Source organism: Pseudopodoces humilis, chromosome 3 (genome assembly GCF_049639895.1).
Source record: "Pseudopodoces humilis isolate 2021_Gansu_Grassland_sample_001 chromosome 3, ASM4963989v1, whole genome shotgun sequence".
Taxonomy (NCBI): domain Eukaryota; kingdom Metazoa; phylum Chordata; class Aves; order Passeriformes; family Paridae; genus Pseudopodoces; species Pseudopodoces humilis.
In genome coordinates this window covers 3,230,160-3,247,275 of record NC_142202.1, presented here as the reverse complement: position 1 = coordinate 3,247,275, position 17,116 = coordinate 3,230,160, and the positions used below count along the sequence as shown (strand labels likewise).

The 17,116-nt window shown below is 45.1% G+C and overlaps 1 protein-coding gene across 1 annotated transcript in view; it reads right to left on the bottom strand.

Annotated features, from left to right (window-relative positions):
• Window positions 1-16,764, bottom strand: part of REL (REL proto-oncogene, NF-kB subunit) — a 29,383-nt gene extending 12,619 nt beyond the window's left edge. Inside the window, exons 1-4 of the mRNA XM_005525515.3 lie at window positions 16,682-16,764; window positions 11,716-11,858; window positions 8,953-9,101; window positions 5,037-5,128 (exon numbers count right to left, since the gene is read on the bottom strand). Of these exons, the coding sequence (XP_005525572.2) occupies window positions 5,037-5,128; window positions 8,953-9,101; window positions 11,716-11,858; window positions 16,682-16,688 (391 nt within the window). The 5' untranslated portion in view covers window positions 16,689-16,764. The remainder of the gene's footprint in view (window positions 1-5,036; window positions 5,129-8,952; window positions 9,102-11,715; window positions 11,859-16,681) is intronic.
• Window positions 16,765-17,116: the final 352 nt, after the last annotated feature.

Sequence of the window (17,116 nt, the reverse complement as noted above, 5' to 3'; positions counted from 1 at the left end):
GGGAAGAGGAAAAGGCTTGTGTTCAGCCAGCTGGTTCCCACGACAGGCAGCCCCGGCACAAGGGAATCGGTGGAAGCAGAGCTTCTTCCACAGCTGGTGCTGATTTACACCAGGTTCAACCAGGCAGGGAAAGTCTCTGCAAGTCACAGGTCCCTCTCGGTGCCCAGGAGATCCATTTCAGAGCCAGCTCATTCCCCCAGCCTATGTCCCTGCTGCAGCCACAGCTGCACTGGTGTAGCCTTTCACTAACGCTTCCCGAGAGGCAGGATCATGGAATGGTCTGGGTTGGAAGGGATCTTAAGGATCATCCAGGTCCTACCCCCTGCCACAGGCAGAGACACCATCCACTGTCCCAGGTTGCTCCAAGCCCTGTCCAGCCTGGCCTTGGACACTTCCAGGGATGGGGAAGCCACAGCTTCCCCGGGCAATCTGTGCCAGGGCCTCACCTTCATTAAAGAATTTCCTTCATATATCCAACCTAAATTTCCCCTCTTTGTGTTTGAACCCATTGTCCTATAGTGACAGGACCACAGTCCCTGAGGAAGAGTCCTGGTGAAGCTGGGAACAAGGGGAGGGAAGCACTGTGGCAGCACTGTGTTTCTTCTCCTGATACACCCACACCTGTTTTACTCCACTGAGATCCACAAAAACGTAATTTTCAATCAATTCTGCAGAAAAAAGAGAAACTTTTACTTGTACCTTGAAACAGAACATGCATCAGCAACCCATTTTTCAGAAAGCAAAAACACAGGGAGCTGATGAGTGCAAACAACTAAAATTCAGATGCTATTCTACAGTCAGTAAATGCCCAGACTTCTATGGATACATTTCCCTGGTTTACAGAAGAAAGAAATGCAGGGAAGGTGAAAGGCCTGGCCAAGGAAAGAAAATGGAAATACCAATTAAAACTTTCAAAATGCAGCACTTGTTTTGCCTAGACAATGTTTTGCTGGCTTCTTTTCCTGTTTTAAGTTCAACGTGAAAAAGGAAAACAGTTTTATATGAGTGTATCCATCAGCCTCTGTGCATTCCCAATACCTTTCTTTAGCAGTTCCTGTTTCTATCATAAAAAAATCAAGCAGTCAGCATTTTTGTCTTGCTATTTGGTAATTTTCCTTTTTAAACAATTTGAAAGGGGGCTGTCCTTTATATTAACACACACCTTTTGGAATAAGCAGAAAGGAGCATTTGCATGAGAACAGAAGAACAAAGCTTTCCAAAGGCAAGTACTAAAGTCATGCCGTGATCAGAACACACAGCTTCCCTTGAGTGAGCTTGCTCTGTTTTTCTCTCTTCTAAAGCTGATGACTCTCGCTGCTCTGATTTTACACCTCAGGATTTAACTGGGGGGTTGCACATTTGTGTTCATACAAGAAAAGAAGCTTAAAGTTCCTTGTGATATCCCAGGAGATCATTACACCTTCAACCCACTCCCAGCCCAAGAATGCTTGCCAAGAGCCGCTCGTGCAATCCACGGCTCCACAAAACTCCCCACGGAGAGGGGGATCCTGGGGCAGAGGAGAGGGGGTTTCTCGTGGAAGCAGCGCTGGAGGAAACTGCAGAGAGGGGACTGCGTGGGCAGGAGGAGAGCGCGGCGGGGGCGTCACGGCACAGACGGCGATGAGCGCGGAGCCGCCGCAGGGTCAGCTGCTCGCGGGCGGAAAGGGGAAACGGCAAAGGAAACACTGCGGAGGCACAGGCAGACGTGTTTAGGTGTGGGGGAGAGCCCAAAATTGAACTGCACCGCTCGTAAGCACCAGAAATTGCAAAGGAGCAGGTAGCTTAAACCTGGCAAGCTCCAGGGAAAGTCAGGTTATCCCCTCTGATAAAAACTGCCTGGAATTTGGCGATTCTCCGGGGTTCTCACTCCAAGACAAGTCCGGGGTTTTCACGCTGTCACGCATTTGGCTGGAAAAAGGTCAGTCCTCTGTAACACTGCACTGAGTACAGTTTTTCCCTAATTTAAAGAAAACACTTAGGGCTTTTCCTCATTGACAATTAACTCGAGCTGTTATTAACTCAATTGTTGTCTCTATGTCAAGTCACACCCACTCACAAAAGCTCTTAACTGAAAATTGGCTCTTCTTTTAATTTGAGTTGGCTGTACATCAGACAGTGCATGGGAAGACAAGGATATGGCACAACTCAACAGCTCCTAAAAGAAAACAAACACCATAGAAAGCAGACATGGACCAGCTCCACTGGAGGAGTAACTCTGCTCCTTCTGCTGTTTGTATCACCATGTGCTATTTGTATCATCATCACCAAGCCAAGGAGTCCTAGTTACATGTTAGGCTGACACCGTGCCCCATTTCCCAGGAGTGCTCAGACATGAGAGGCTAAAGGGATTTCTAGAATTCTTGAGACTGTTAGATGACAAAAATATATAGGATGTGCTTTGGGAACACAACAGATCGTGAACACGGTGCGGAAACAGCAATTCCCTCTCTCCCAAACAAGGCTAATGCAAGAGGAGCAACCTGATTGCCAGTCATCCACCCTAGTGAATGCACACAGCTCCTACAGCCTGTGCTGAACTTCACAAGGGATAAAGGCTGCCAGCCAACACTGGGAATTCACAGGGAGACAGCCTTACACAGGTACACTTGCAGAATGACACCTCCAGCTGGGCACACGGCAGCGATCCGCAAACCAATTCCAACCACCCAGGGATTCCGAGGCAGGCATCAATTGTTTAGGATCAATACCGAAGCTCTCTTTCCCAAAAGGAGGCTCAGGACAGGGAATATTTGTTCCAGAAGAAAGTGGGAAAGAGAAGGAAAAGCCAACCAACACACAAGCACCCTGAAGGCTCGTTTTCCATGAAGTTTCTTTGATGATGTCATACGAGAAATGAGTAACACCAACTTGCGACCTGCTTAGAGGATGCACAGCTCCGGAATGTCTCTGAACAGGGATGTCAGATGCCTTTCTGAAGACACAGAGGTAAAGCACAATGCAGGATGGATTTAGCACAGACTGCACTATCCTGGAAAATGTACCAACACTCCTCTGACCTTAAAAAACAAACTAAATCCACACATAAAACTTTCAACCTTATCAAGCAGCAAACACTGCAGTGACTGCTGCTCACAAAGCTCTGTTCTGATCAACTAAACAAACACATAAAAATATTCCTGTCACTAATCCTGTTTTATTAGACCTTGGTCCCAGGCCTTTCTAGGCTCTGCTCAGCGTGGGACTGCCCTGGAGGCCATTCTCAAGTGGCTCTGCTTTGTGCTGACACGTTAACATGAGCCAAAGGGCAGTGACACAGCTGGGGATTGCCAGTGGCCCCTTGTCAGCACAGTCCCTGCCCAGAGCAGGCTGCTGCCCTGTGTGTCACCCAGGCAGGCTCTCCCCTGCTGGAGTGGCCCCCTCCACTGCTGGACTGCTGGGAAGCAGCCCAGGATCTGCCTGGATGCTATCAAACACAAGCAAGCAAAATCACCCAGAATTTATTAGTGAATCTGGAGTTAAGTGCCAACTGTAAAAATCTACTTCCTTCTACAGAAAAGTTCCCCTTTTATTGTTTGAAATCAAGGTAGAGCTGCCTGAGTCAAGGCAACATAATTCAAGCCCTTAAAGTGTTTAAATTGTGCTGATGAACTGAAGCCTTGTCAAAATACTCTGTGCAAATGTTATCATAACTAGGGTAATTGTTCAGATGGGTCATCAGGGCCATCAACCCGATTCCAAACAGCTGCTCCAAAATTAAGAAAAATATCTAGGACATTTCTTATTCTGTGATAAATTCAACATCCTTCTTTTTGTCCTGATTCAGGGACATGCATTTTAAAGCCAGCCAGAAATCCAGCTCTCATCTCTCCATAAAGGATCTTACCTGAGATCTTACCTGAGCAAGAATTCTGTGGGTATTACAAAACCCATGGAAGCGTCTCCAAGCTCCTGCCACACTTAGGGAAATACATGAATACACTGACACTGCTTAGCTAATAATTTGGGGGTATTTATGCTTTTCATCTAATTCCCCTCAGTTGTGCCTGCATTCTGCATGTGTTGGTCCCACTCCAGCTAGCCCAAAACTTTGCAGTGTGTTCCCCACCCCCTCTGTGCAGAGAACTTGGCAGTTAAACTGCTGTGAGGGGAGTTGGTTTAGCAAGTCGATCTGAAGGGAAACCACTCTCCTTTTTTTTTTTTGTTTTCAAGTTGGTTTTCCACTGGAGCAACTCGCTGCGAGGCCACGCAGCCCCTGCGCGTGGTGGTGTGAGGAAAGTGGTGGGAGCGTGTGAGCAGGGATGGAGGGAAGAGCAGGATGACTCCTTCTGAGAGCAGCCCACAGATCAGTCACATCAAACAGAACCCTGTGGGCAAGCCCTCACAGGTGTGGTTCTGCAGCAGCAGGTCCTGCCTCTGACCTTGATGAGCCCAACCACAGCATCACAGGATGGTTTGGGGTGGAAGGCACTTGAAAGATCATCTTGTTCCAGCCCCTGCCAAGGGCAGAGACAGCTCCCACCAGAGCGGGCTGCTCCAAACCCTGGCCAACCCAGCCTTGACACTGCAATCCTGCTGTGGATTTCTGAGCTCCCATGTTGTGAAATCGAGTGAGGGGCAGTTCCCAGGGGCTACCAGCCCCCTGACCAGGTCACAAAAACACAGCAAGAGATGAGAAAGTGGCAAGTGAGATTTGTATTGGCTTAAGTTGTCGCAGAGTTATGCTAATTCAGTCTTTTGCTCTCATCACTGCCAAAAGTGGGGAAATCCAACTCCAAAGACATTTGTAGAAGTTTCCAGGAAAGGTTTCTGCTGCTATCCCATTCCTTCTGTCCAAGCAGCAACTCAGACTGCTGCTGGGAATCACAAAAACTCAATATAAAAAAAAGGGGCAACTGTCCAAATAGAGTCATCATGTGATGACTGGGAAGAAAGACTGGGAGGGACACAGAAGGGGAAGACTGTTCCTCAGAAAGAGAGCTCCAACACAAAATAAAGCTCCAACACAAAAGCAAAGGCAGGACAGGACAAACAAAACCCCATCACCCTGCCAAGAGAATCAGCTGATTTCCACTCACCATTGAAAGGGTTAATTTTCTTGGAGATTCGTAAGGAAATTGATTCCTTCAGGTCTTTCTTCTTCACACACTGAATGCCCAAGTTCTGAAAACTGAAGCATATGTGGCAAGATTTCAGCAACTAATAACATCTTCAGTGTAGACTATTAAGTAAAATATTCATGTTAATTAATGTGATAACATCCAGTGGAAGAAATTTTAAAAAGCTTCTTTTGAAAAGGGTGTACAAGACCTGAAGAGCAGAGATGCTGTTTTTCCTAAAGTAAGTGCAGACACAGAAACAAAAAAAAAACCTAAAAAAAATTCTAAATAATTTACATTATTGAGGACATATTTCTATATTAAAAATTATTACCCTGCAGTAAAACCTACAGTGATTAAAAAGTTAGATACTCAGTCTTGGGTGATTTATAGTGGCAATCATTTTTGCAATAAATAAATCTGGTAATTTGTATTAGTTAAAGGATTTGTTCTCCTGCTTTTAGCAAGGAATTTAAGTCTTAAATACTATTATAAATGTGTTTTTTTTAACAGGTCAAAACAGGTTTTTAAATCTCACATAGTTATGGAAAAGTTCTGAAGAGCTGCAGCTCCTCCTGATTTGCATAAAAGTGCAGGTCACCCTGATGCAGGAGGTGGGGGGAGTCCCAGGCAGGCTGACTCGTTCCCACATGGAAAAACCATGACATCATCAAAGCTGAGTGGATGTAAAGCAGGAAGTTAAAAAAAAAAAAAAAAAAGAAGAATTAAATAAATAATCTGTGTTTCATGATGTTACAATAAGCTCTGAAGATGGGTTATGCCAGTAGGCATCTTTCTCAAGAAGTCCCAGCTATTTCCCTTCCTTTGAAACTCCACAAACCTTCTTTGCTTTAGCAGAAGAGCATCTTAATGCACCTAAAGGTACTCCTTGTTCCTGCAAAAAGTGCTTGTACACTTCTGAACAAGACTATCCCAGCATGATGTTAAGTTTAATTTCCCTGAACTCCCTCATCTGCCAAACCCTCTGCCACCAAGCTCCACTTCCAGAACCTCTGCTCACTAGAGGAAGGCAAAGGCTTCCTTTGCAAACTGAACATGATGTGACCTAGGGGAAAATTAAACACAGCAGCATCTCGTAATTCACTAAAGCACTCTGCCTTCATATCGTGGCTACTGACACTCAGACTGGGACTGTACCTTGATGAGCAATCCTATTTCCACCTGCTCCTGGAGGAAGTACTTTCTTTAGGGCTTGATCACAGCACACATTATTTCCCCCTCCTCAGAACACCCACTGTACTCCACAGACTGTTTGAAGCACACTTCAAAGCCCACAGACAGGGGCAGTTCCTTATTTTACCCCCAAACGAAGCCTCTCATGGACAGGAGGCTTTTCAGCAGCCTGAAATTCTCAGATTATCAATGTTTTCTAAGCTGTCACAGTGAAAGTGTGTTTAACCACGCCTAAGCAGAGGCTGGGCCAGAGGAGGAACTGCCAAGAGCCCCAGCAGGGCTGTGGGGTTTCACATCGATGGGCGCTGACAGGAAGCAAGTGAGATAACGAGAAGAGAGAGGGAGAAGTAGGAAGAAGGAAAAAATGAAAAACATCTAAAAAAGCAGTATCATCTTTGTAGAGAGAGGAAACTAGGAAGTAAAAATACACAGGCAGCCCCACAAGCTCTTTCATACTCTTGCCTTGATGTCTCGGCCAGGGAGGGCTCTGATCAAGTTTGGGCAGCAGTACAAAGATCATTATACCACAGGCAGAACAAAATGCTTGGGAACTTTAAAACATGGGGAACTTTGAACAGCAGAAAGCAGAGTAATTACTCAGAGCAGCCCAAAAATCTGTGATTAATAATTCCACTTGTACTGAGGAGAAAAAAAAAAAAAAATTGGATTTTTGCTCAATTTGGGATGCTCAGCAAGAGTAAAGAGCCAGAAACACTATTGACAGAGGACATCTCCTGCTCACCAGTACTGGATGAAGCTTTTCTCCAACATGGACTTGAAGAAAAGAATGTGAAGATTGAGTCACCAGCCACAAAAAGGAAAATGACTTTAAACATCCAGATCCAATTATGGATCATACTGTTCTTTCATCTTAAAGCAACCAATGATTTGTTAAAAAAAAATGAGTGTACCGATGCTGGAAACATTTCAAAGGAAATGTGTCGAGCCTCCTCCCATCAGGATCTCCAGTGTCAAACACAAAGCTCACAGCTTCACATTATCAATAAAATGAAAGCAGCCCACTTACTATTCTGTAGGAAACTGAGAGGCTCATATCCTAAAAATATTGAGAAGAATTTATGGATGGAGCAAACAAGCAGCAGTGCCTGAAGTGAAACAGAGGTGTGGCATTATGCCAAAGGACAGGACTCGATGCAAACACGTAAAGGAGATGAAATCACAATCTGCAAATAAATATTTGCAGAGCATCCCAGTGCTTCTTGGTGTGACATCCTGCAATGGCCTCTCTAACAGGCTCGCCTCGTGCCTCCACAGTGAACCTTGTGCAACCAAAAAATGCCAAAAGGAGAAACAATCGTCAGTGTCTTCCTGCACTCAGTGATGGGAACACAGGGCCAGGAAAGGTGTTAAGCAATCAGGCTTTTCTGCTTCGGATCAGCAGGCACAGAGCTGAGGGGAGGAAGTGGGATGGGCCAGAACAGAGGACTTCCTTTGACCTTGGCTGAGGAAGCCTGATCTGAGAAGACAAAGGGGAAGCTGGTGAATGGGTGGTCAGAAGGAGCTCTAACTCCTGTTAGAGTTTAGGATGTTTGCAAGTCAGCGTGCCCTGTGCCACCAGAACACACTGCAGCACATCCGTGATCCCTTGAGCCTGGGCTGGATGCTGAAGAAGCATCTCCACTGTTTATTTCACTGTCAGGCAATCACCACCTTCAAAACAGATGTGTCTTCAGCTCTCTCCTTTCATAGCGTCCTACTGACTAAACCCATGTAAACATGGAGTAATTTCACCAACACCAACAGAATCCCATTGGCCTGAGAGCTGTGTGTAAGAGCTACTTATACACTGAAATATTTACCTGATTTTCTTCCCAGGTCAGTTATGCTTACCCCAAAGCAATAGCCTACTTCCATATTTCCTTCATTGCAAACTGTGAACCACAAACAGCTTGCCAGTTCTAAATTCCCCTCTCCAGCAATAATCACTCCATGCTTGCTGCAGCTTATTCTGCTTTTATTTTGTTACACGAGACTTGGTAAACTTAGAGGAAACACCATCAAACACAACTGTAATTGAGATATTCTTAATAGCTCTGAGAAATGCTCTGAGAACACATCCTGGGTTTTCCTCACTGCATCCACAAGCAGATCCTTCCCTGGCACACTTACTCTTCAGAGCTGGGCCTGAGCAGAATGTGTATTTTCACTCAAAAACCCCAACCCAAACAACAGGCAACAACAGTGACAGATACTAACATGTTTCTAGATGTGTCACAACCACTGTCTTCTAGATTACACGATACTCAGCCACAACAAACTTTCTCCAGAAAGTCCAAATATAATTACTATGGAAGATGTGAACTTCCCTCATCACCACAAAATACGAATTCTAATGCTGCTACCCTTTCTGTTACTCATCATTTTTACAAGCAGGAAAGAGTCATGCTCAAGAGTAAGATGTACTAATGAACAAAGCTAAGAAAACTAAGTGGGAGAAAGGAAAAGAAGACAGACATTGGGAGAATGGATAAAGAAAAGGACAACAGGAAAGAAAAAGCACAAGTGCAGCATTGAAAAAAGAAGGAAATACTTCCAAGGGAAGTTCCCAGAGATGGATTAGTAACCTACAGCAAAGACAGCATTCTAATTGCTATTTTAATCATTAGTATGAGTTTTAAAACACAAGATTAGCAAATCACTTGCATAATTAATCAAAGTCCCATGCAACACCATTACTCACGACAGGACTCGCCGTTCTGGCCCGAACTCAGCTTCGTAGTAGCCATCTCTGCAGTCTTTTCCAACCAGATCATGAGGGTGTGGCTTGTAGGGCTCACTCTTCGTTACCAGTGTAGTTCTTATTTTGACTTTTCCAAAATAGTTCAGAATCTAAAAAAAAACAACAAAAAAAAAGCAGGGTATTTTCAAGAATTTAGGTATCAGTCCCCACCTGTTACAGAAAATAAATTTTATCCTGAAATGCTCTATGGAAGAAACACCGGAGCTATGCAGGTGACCATACAGAAATGTTACTTGAAGAACAAGTCTGCCTCCAAGGATTTTAGGGGGAAAAAACTCAAAAAGCCTCAGGGATGAGGATTTTACCTGTGCACGGAACACTAGGGAGTGAAAGAGGATCTTAACAGATACAGCATGACACAATCCCCTCTGAAGCTGTTGGGTTTTTTCCCAACTAATTCTCAGATGAGTATTCAATATTACATTCAAGCTGGGGGAGTACCAAAGTCTCAAGCTCCTACCAGAGCTTTCACAGCAGTCATCAGCTAATTCAATGCTTCTTTCTCAGGTGCATAAAAGCAACCTCAAGCACAGGGCTACCAGTGAAGTCACCAAGTGTGGGGGAGTGTAAAATTAAAAAAAAAAAAAAGGAGGAAAAACAGTTTGGCCTAAATTGCTTGACACATAAAAACTTGAAAGCAAATACAAGACTTGCTCAGGCACACATTTGTGCAGAGGTGAGCTTTCCTCCTCCACTTCCACAGTTCCTCTCCTTCCCTTTCTTTCCTCCTCCTGAAACTCCAAGGATCCATCACAATCCTTTTTAGTCAACACCTCAAACCTTTTGACTTGAACTGTGCTCTTTTACCTGTAATCATCTGTTTGCATCAATCTCCAATTTTGCTCTATTCAGTCTTCATACAAGCCACTGTTACTTTTTACCCTTTAAATGGTACTTCCACTGCTCCTTCACTTTCTTCAACCATTACATCATTTCTCCCTCATTTCACACCCAGCCCCATGAACATGAAGCCTAATCTAGTTGCTTCTGGTTCCCCAGTTCCCCCCTGATGCTCATCTTCATAACCACACCATGAAATTTAATCTCTTCCTGGCCCCTCTCTTCACATTTCCATCTCTAGAGGGGACTCCCCTGGAACCCAATCAGTACTAAAGCCTCCCACGGGCTTCAGGGAGGCAGGAATTCACCTAGAAATCACCTGCTATCAGTACAATCAGCTCTGTCATCAATAGTCACCTTTCAAAAGAACAAACTTGGCCAGGCTTGCATAGTCACGTACCCATGTCCCACCTCCCCTTTGGGTTCTGCCTGGACTTCATGTACAGCACAGTCCAAGAAAAGAGGAATCAAGGCTTGATTCAGCCCATTCAGCTTGTGCCCTGACACAGACTTAGGCTGAGAGTCTGTGCAAGCCTCTACTCTTGCCAACAGCCCACACAGTTCCTTGTTCAATTGGCAGAGTGCTGAAAAAATGAGTCTGGCACCATCTCCATTTCCTGCATTCCCTAACCAAATCTGGCACTCTGATAGTCAAAGGGAAACCTTCTTTGCTTCTTCCCTTAGAAATTCTGGCTCCAGGGCTGGACCAGCTTCCACAGTTGCTTTATGCAATAGACTCACTCTGCTGCTCAACACATGACTGCCAACACTCTCCTTCTCAAACTTTCCCTCTTAAAGGGCTTTTGTGCCTCAGCATAAAACATCTCATATTTGTCATATTTCACATCTTCTCTATTCACTTCCTGCTGTGATTCCAAAGACTCCATTTTTGGGCTCCACACTGTTTTTTTTATACTTGCACACTCTGCAAACACAGATACACAGCCTCTGTTCCTGGGCAGGAGGATGGCAAGCGCTCGTAACTAACTTCCCATTTAAATGTAAGCTTTCTCCTCTAATCTCAGCTCTGACAGACTTCCTCCAAACTGAAAGAGATCAAGGAAATACTGGCAACTCAAACATCAGATAGGGGACCTGAAATTCTATTACCTTACCCTACCTGTCTAGGGGTCTCCTTTGTCTAACCTATTGCCCAAGTGGTTCCATTCCAGCTCCACTGTCTCTGTCCTTGTCCCTGCTTTAATCGCAGCTCTCCGGGCTCCTCTGAATCCCTTCACTCTGGATTTCCCAACCCACCACCCATGGTGCAACCACCCAACTCATCATCACTGCAGATGCTCTGAGGACACAATTCCCCCTTCTCAGTTCATTTTTAAGTTCTGACTTCACACACTTCACGCTGGTGTCTTTTGCAGAGCCCATTTGCCGCATCACGGGCGATCGTTCGCTCGTACGAAGCGCCTTCTTTCATGTTGTGCCCAGCAACGTTTCAAAGCCTTTCCACGTTCTGTAGGCAAATTACTTCAACGCTCTCCCAAAATCTGTGCTGCAGTCCAAACCGTAAAACCAAACCCACGTCACCTAACTAAGAAAGCAGAGCAAACGTGCATACAGAGAAAGCTGCTAATGAGTGGCTCCCAGACCTCGAGTCTTCACTGCGTCCCCTCTAGCAGTACTTTGTAAACCACCTCTGCACCTTCTCCTCTTTTTGTAAACCAAATCTTTTCGTGACCAGGAGCAAGTTACTTTTCCCACTCTGCAGCAACTCCATTTGCATGCCAAGGAAAGAATCCCAGAACGTGAGATGAAAAGCATTGTATTTACTGTGCAGAGTCCAACACATAGCTACGAGCACCACGGTAACGTGGGCAATGGTAATTCCCGGATAAAAGCGGTGTTTACCTGGATGGAAGGGAAGGTCTTATTGTTTTCAGTACTGTGTTCTCCTGGAATGCTGCCTGCTGATCTTCCCTCACATTTGTATCTGAAACGCATGCCCCTTTGCCTGGGTTGCTCAAATATTTCAATGTAGGGCTCAGGGCCACCTTAAAAATAAAATATTTTCAATGTTAGGACACAGTACAGCTTAAAAAGCAGCAGAAGATGCAAGAATTAGAATTTCTAGACTCCTGATTCACATTACCATTTTTCCACTTGGTCTACCTTATCAGAAAATCTACTCTATTTTTATGTACATGGACATGTTGAAGGTACAAGGGGAGAGAACAGATTTGGATGGATCCACGGTACCAGTGCCACGGAAGTAATTAGCAAAAAAAGACACCCTTCTCTCCATTTCATCTAGAATGTAGCTTCTTATAACCATCATAGAAGACGTGTCCGATGAAAGAAGATTTTATACAACAAAACCCAAATCGTTATTTTGAGGGAATGCTTAACATTTTTAGGAATAATGCAGTTTTAAGAATGGCTGTCCTCTCCAAGAACTGGTGCTGTCAACTGCTGTGCTCTCTTAAGCATCCTCTGAAAGTGAAGATGTTTGCTCAGAATAGATTGATTTAGCTCCTATCACAGTGCAGCAGAAACTATTCAAATTATGCAAAAAAAACCCCACCCTACTGGGAGGAATACTATCTCTGTGAGCCCAAAAAATACCTGATTGCTCGTATTGAATTCTACATTTTGAGCTGCCCATCTCCCATGGGGCTGGTTTCTAGTAGCAGTATCTCCCCAGACAATGAAACCTCAGAAAAGCTATTGGGCATTTGTCAGAAGGGAGGTTTCCAGAAAACACAGAGTGACAGATGAGAATAAGAGACAGCAGAACTCTTAAATGGGGGGCTTAGAAAGACATGAACTTAGCAAGAGTCTAAGTACTTTTCAAGTGATGTTTTATGGCCTGACAGTAACAAGCTATTTAATATATCTCACTGAGAACATCAAACAGGACAGTCAATCAAACAGTGACAACAGTGGGATGGCATGTGAAAAACAAACAGAGGCTGAGTAAATATTGGTGAAGTTGAATCATCACAGTGCTACACGATCAGAAGAACGTAGCTTATGGAAATGTCTACTGAGCTCTCTGTCATCTTCATATAATGGCATCCTCCTCAAGCAAGGCTGAGCATCACAAACAAACAGGATAGACAATATCCTGTGGCACAGCACTGAAAAAAAAGCGCTTGGACTTCAACATAATAAGCAAAACAGTTATTAAATATATTGAAAGTGCTGAAAGGGTAAAAGAACCCCTACTTCCTTTTGCCCAAGGTCTATGCTGCCTGTGAGTCCACAGCACACAGGCTTTGGCAAAGAGGTGGATTCCAACCCTAACTCCATAATAAAGGCTTCTCTTTTGCTGCACCTACAATGGTATAGGCACCCCTACCAACACAAGGCTTGAACTTTATCCCTGGGATTTGTTGATCGCAAAACATTTCCAGCGCTGCAGCAGTTCATACCCGAAGTAGGAAAATATTATAACCTAAGAGATAAAGTAATCAAGAGCAGAAGAGAAGGGATGGATGGAAAGAACAGCATCTGAGACATCACCTCAGTCTGACCTGAAAGCACATTTATCTGTCACACACCTACAGGCAGCGGTGGAACTGCATCCACCACCGTGTGAGAGCAGCTCTTGTGCAGGGATGGTCTTCAACAATGGGAGCCTCTGCAAAACCTTCAAAAGCACAGTGCACTTCCACTTCAGACTGTGTTTGAGGTCAAAACCTTTGGGAACTGTGGTTCAGGACTCTTTACAGACCTTTCTAACAGTCAGTCAAAATGCAGCTTCTAAACTGATCACCTCCCATCAGGTAGATTTTAAATACCTTTCTTATCACCAGCCATGAGCTGTCACGTTAAATACAAATTAGCCACTAGTCAAGGTGCAGTTACTCAGGATCCCTTTTCTGGATACTTCCCCACTCTCTACCTAACTCTCCTTTAGAGGAGCTTTGCATATTTTCTCATCCTGGAAAACAAGCAAGTCCAGCAAAAGGGAAGGGGAAGGCAGGCACTGATGACAAAAAAGCCTAGAAATGATGTAAAGCTGGTTTCAGGGAGAGCAGAAGTCTGAGCTTCTCACAAAACCACACTCACACATTTGTGTATGGCTATTTTAACTTTCACACTTCAATTTACTTATGCTATTGCATTGATCAGCACAAACACAAGTATCCATATACTAAATTAAAAATCTGTTTTACAAGTTAAAATGACATTACAGCAAAGTGCCTACTAATCTTCTGACTGGGAGATTTTCATGCTTACATAGCTGCTAAGCAGACGTGCAGGACACCCACAGACTTCGTATTTGTCAAAACTAGCCAGAGCCTCGCCACTCGAAACTACAAGAGCGCAGTCACTCGAGGTCTTTAACACTTGCTGCTTTAACCAACGATTTCCCTTCATGTTCTATTAATATTCTCTTGAGAGGGCTATTTTCTCACCTCTCAAGAGCCCTTGATTATAGAACTCTGGGCTCAGTGATCTTTACAGGGCTGTGGTTGAAGCAAATGTGACTGAAGGTAAACCCACTGCTCGGCAGCAGGTGTGCTTGTGGGAAAGTAAAGCTCGGTGACGCGGCAGCCTCCAGAGATTAAACATTAAACTTCATTTGGTCTTGGCTGCCTCTCTCTCTATTCAAGAATCACGTTATCATCTCTGCTGTGATTATCAGTGTCATCACGTTTTTGTGTAGAGAGGAAACACACGGAAGTGTTTGTGCAGATGAGGGGCATTACCAACACCCTGCAGATGAGTGTCCAGTGTTCCCTATTTCTGTAAATCAGCAATGTGCTTGTCAAGTGGCACGGCTTAACTATTTCACAATCTACTCTCACACACACACAGAGGTCTGTTAGCTCCCACACAGTCACTACAGACCTGTCCTCAGGTCTCACTTTGCTTGTCAAACAAATCTGAGATACGCCAAAACCCAAACTCTCACTAATTCTGGAAGAGAAATGCATAGCTACTCATATTTATTACCTGCCTGCCCACAACTACTCCATAAAGCATTTGAAATAGGAGAAAAGAAAAAAAATTAGCTAATCCTTCATCTACGTTCTTAAGAGTTTAATTTGTCTTTGTAATTAATTCTAATTGCCTATACACATGCTAGCAGTAGAAATGTTGCGCTACACATTATAACCTGCCTGTCAATCTCTTATTATTGAATTGCTTTTTCCCCCCTCCTGCCTTGAATACAACACTGAATAATTTTAAAGAGAATATGGGAGATCAAGTGTCCCAATTATATATGCAAGGAAAAGAGGTAAAAGCAGTGACAGCTCTGAGAGTTCAGCAAGGAAAAGAAGCAAAGAAGCAGAAGCAGTGACAGCTCTGAGAGTTCAGCCAGTTATGCTCATCCAAGAACTAAAGGGTGTTTTATTCTCACATTTTGAGCAATACAAAGAGGAACAAAAGGACAACCCCTAAAACTCGGAGCAGACTTCCATCAGACCTCTCCATGACAAGAAACCCATGTTTTAAAGTTTAACACAGCCTGTGCCATGAGGGAGGAAGCGTGACACGCTGCCACCAAGCAAAGTGACAGCCCGCTCAAGGGTTCTGTCTCGTTCCTTTGCTCCAAGCAAGCAACTCTGGCGGAACTGCCCAATTTGTCATTTTCTTGCACAGCCAGGGTGCCCGGTGAACAGACTCTCCATCGACATCTGCATGTGAAAGCAAAGCAGCTGCGGGTCTTTGTGGAAGATGTGAAAGTATCACCCGAAACCCTCCGGCCCGAGGTGACTGCAATGAGACCCGGCTGGGAGAAGTGTCACCCTTTAACTCTGATGTCACTGCTCTGAACAAATCCCTGGTGGCCCTAAGTTTGTCATTTCTAAAAAAGCAAGAATCTATCCACTTGTAACCTTCTGCAACACCTCAGGCAAAGAGGGAGGATAGTGAAAGCTTTGTTACAGCACACCCCGGTTTAAGTAGAAGAAACTGGAAACCTAACAGGATTTGATTTGGAAACGCAGTAATTTACCTACGGCCCCATAAACTGCACAAATTCTAACAGAGACCAAACAACGCTCATTAACTTCCTCTTTACTATCGTGTTACATTACAAAACGGCAACTAAAAGAAAAAAAAAAAAAAAAAGCACACGACAAAAGCTAGCTAATACCAGGAAGTTATAAACTTCCCCCGCTGAAAAAATTCCTTATCTGCTTCCTAATTACACTGAAAATAAAGACGCGAAGAAAAAAAAAAACCCGAAACTTCTCTCTCCTCACTGTTGCCAATCTAAAATACATCCTAACATTTAAAGCACAACACCGGCTGTTTTTTCTCCACGTCGATTGTTAGCACACGTACATTTATCAGGAGTGAAAGTTCGTAGCTTGCTAAGTGGGAACAGAACACACACACTCAGGTTCTGAAAAGCAGCTTTGCCTAGAAATACTATTCTAATTAGTATAGCCAAGTTTTAAATTTAGGGTTTTTTTTTTTAATCCTAAGATACCAGAGAGACGCCTCCCGAAAGGATGACGAACTCGGTCTAATTTAGCCTCTAGAAACTTTATTGTGCTTTTTGTTGCAATTACTCAAAGCGCGATCCCTTATCTGCATTACTTTGCATTTGTGCCATCACTATTTCTCATTCATTTGCATTCTCACAGCCGAGTTCCGATGTAAACGGGATCCTGATGAGCATCACCCAACCTCCAGCCTGTTGCCTGCAGCCCAAACACGAGACCCCCGCGCTAATTTAACACCCAACCGCTTCCACTCCACAATTTTAAGACTTAAGAGATCCGCTTGAAATAGAACAGCCTCGTAAGATCCCACCGCGACTCACGCCAACAACCCACGGCTGCTGTAGCCCCGCGGTGCGAACACCCGAGCCGAGCGGCCCCGGGGGCTCCCCCCGCCCATCCCCGCCGCTCACCGGCCATGCTGACAGCTCCGCTCCGGCCTCTGCGCCGCGGGGCTCCGGCCCGGGCCCGCACACCTCGCAGGGACTCACGGACGGCCGCGGCTGCCGGGCTCGCCGCCCTTTTCAGGGGGAATTTCCCGTGGGGCGGGCGGACGTGCGCGCCGAGCCGCGGGGCGGGGCGGACCCGCCCCCCGCCCGACCCCGCCCCGCCCGCCACCGCCGCCGCTCCGAGACCCCGCTCCGGGCACAGCGCTGTCCTCCGCTCCTGCCCGGCGGCCCAAAGTACAGAGAAAAAAAGTTCAGCTCTGATTTCACCGAGAGCCTGTTTCGTTCCATAGCCTCACCCTCGCAGAGCATCGCTCCTACACCCCCCGCTCTCCCAGCCTCGAGACACCAAGCGCTCTCCTTACCCATCTTTTTCTCGGTTGCATGGAGCCTGATGGTCAG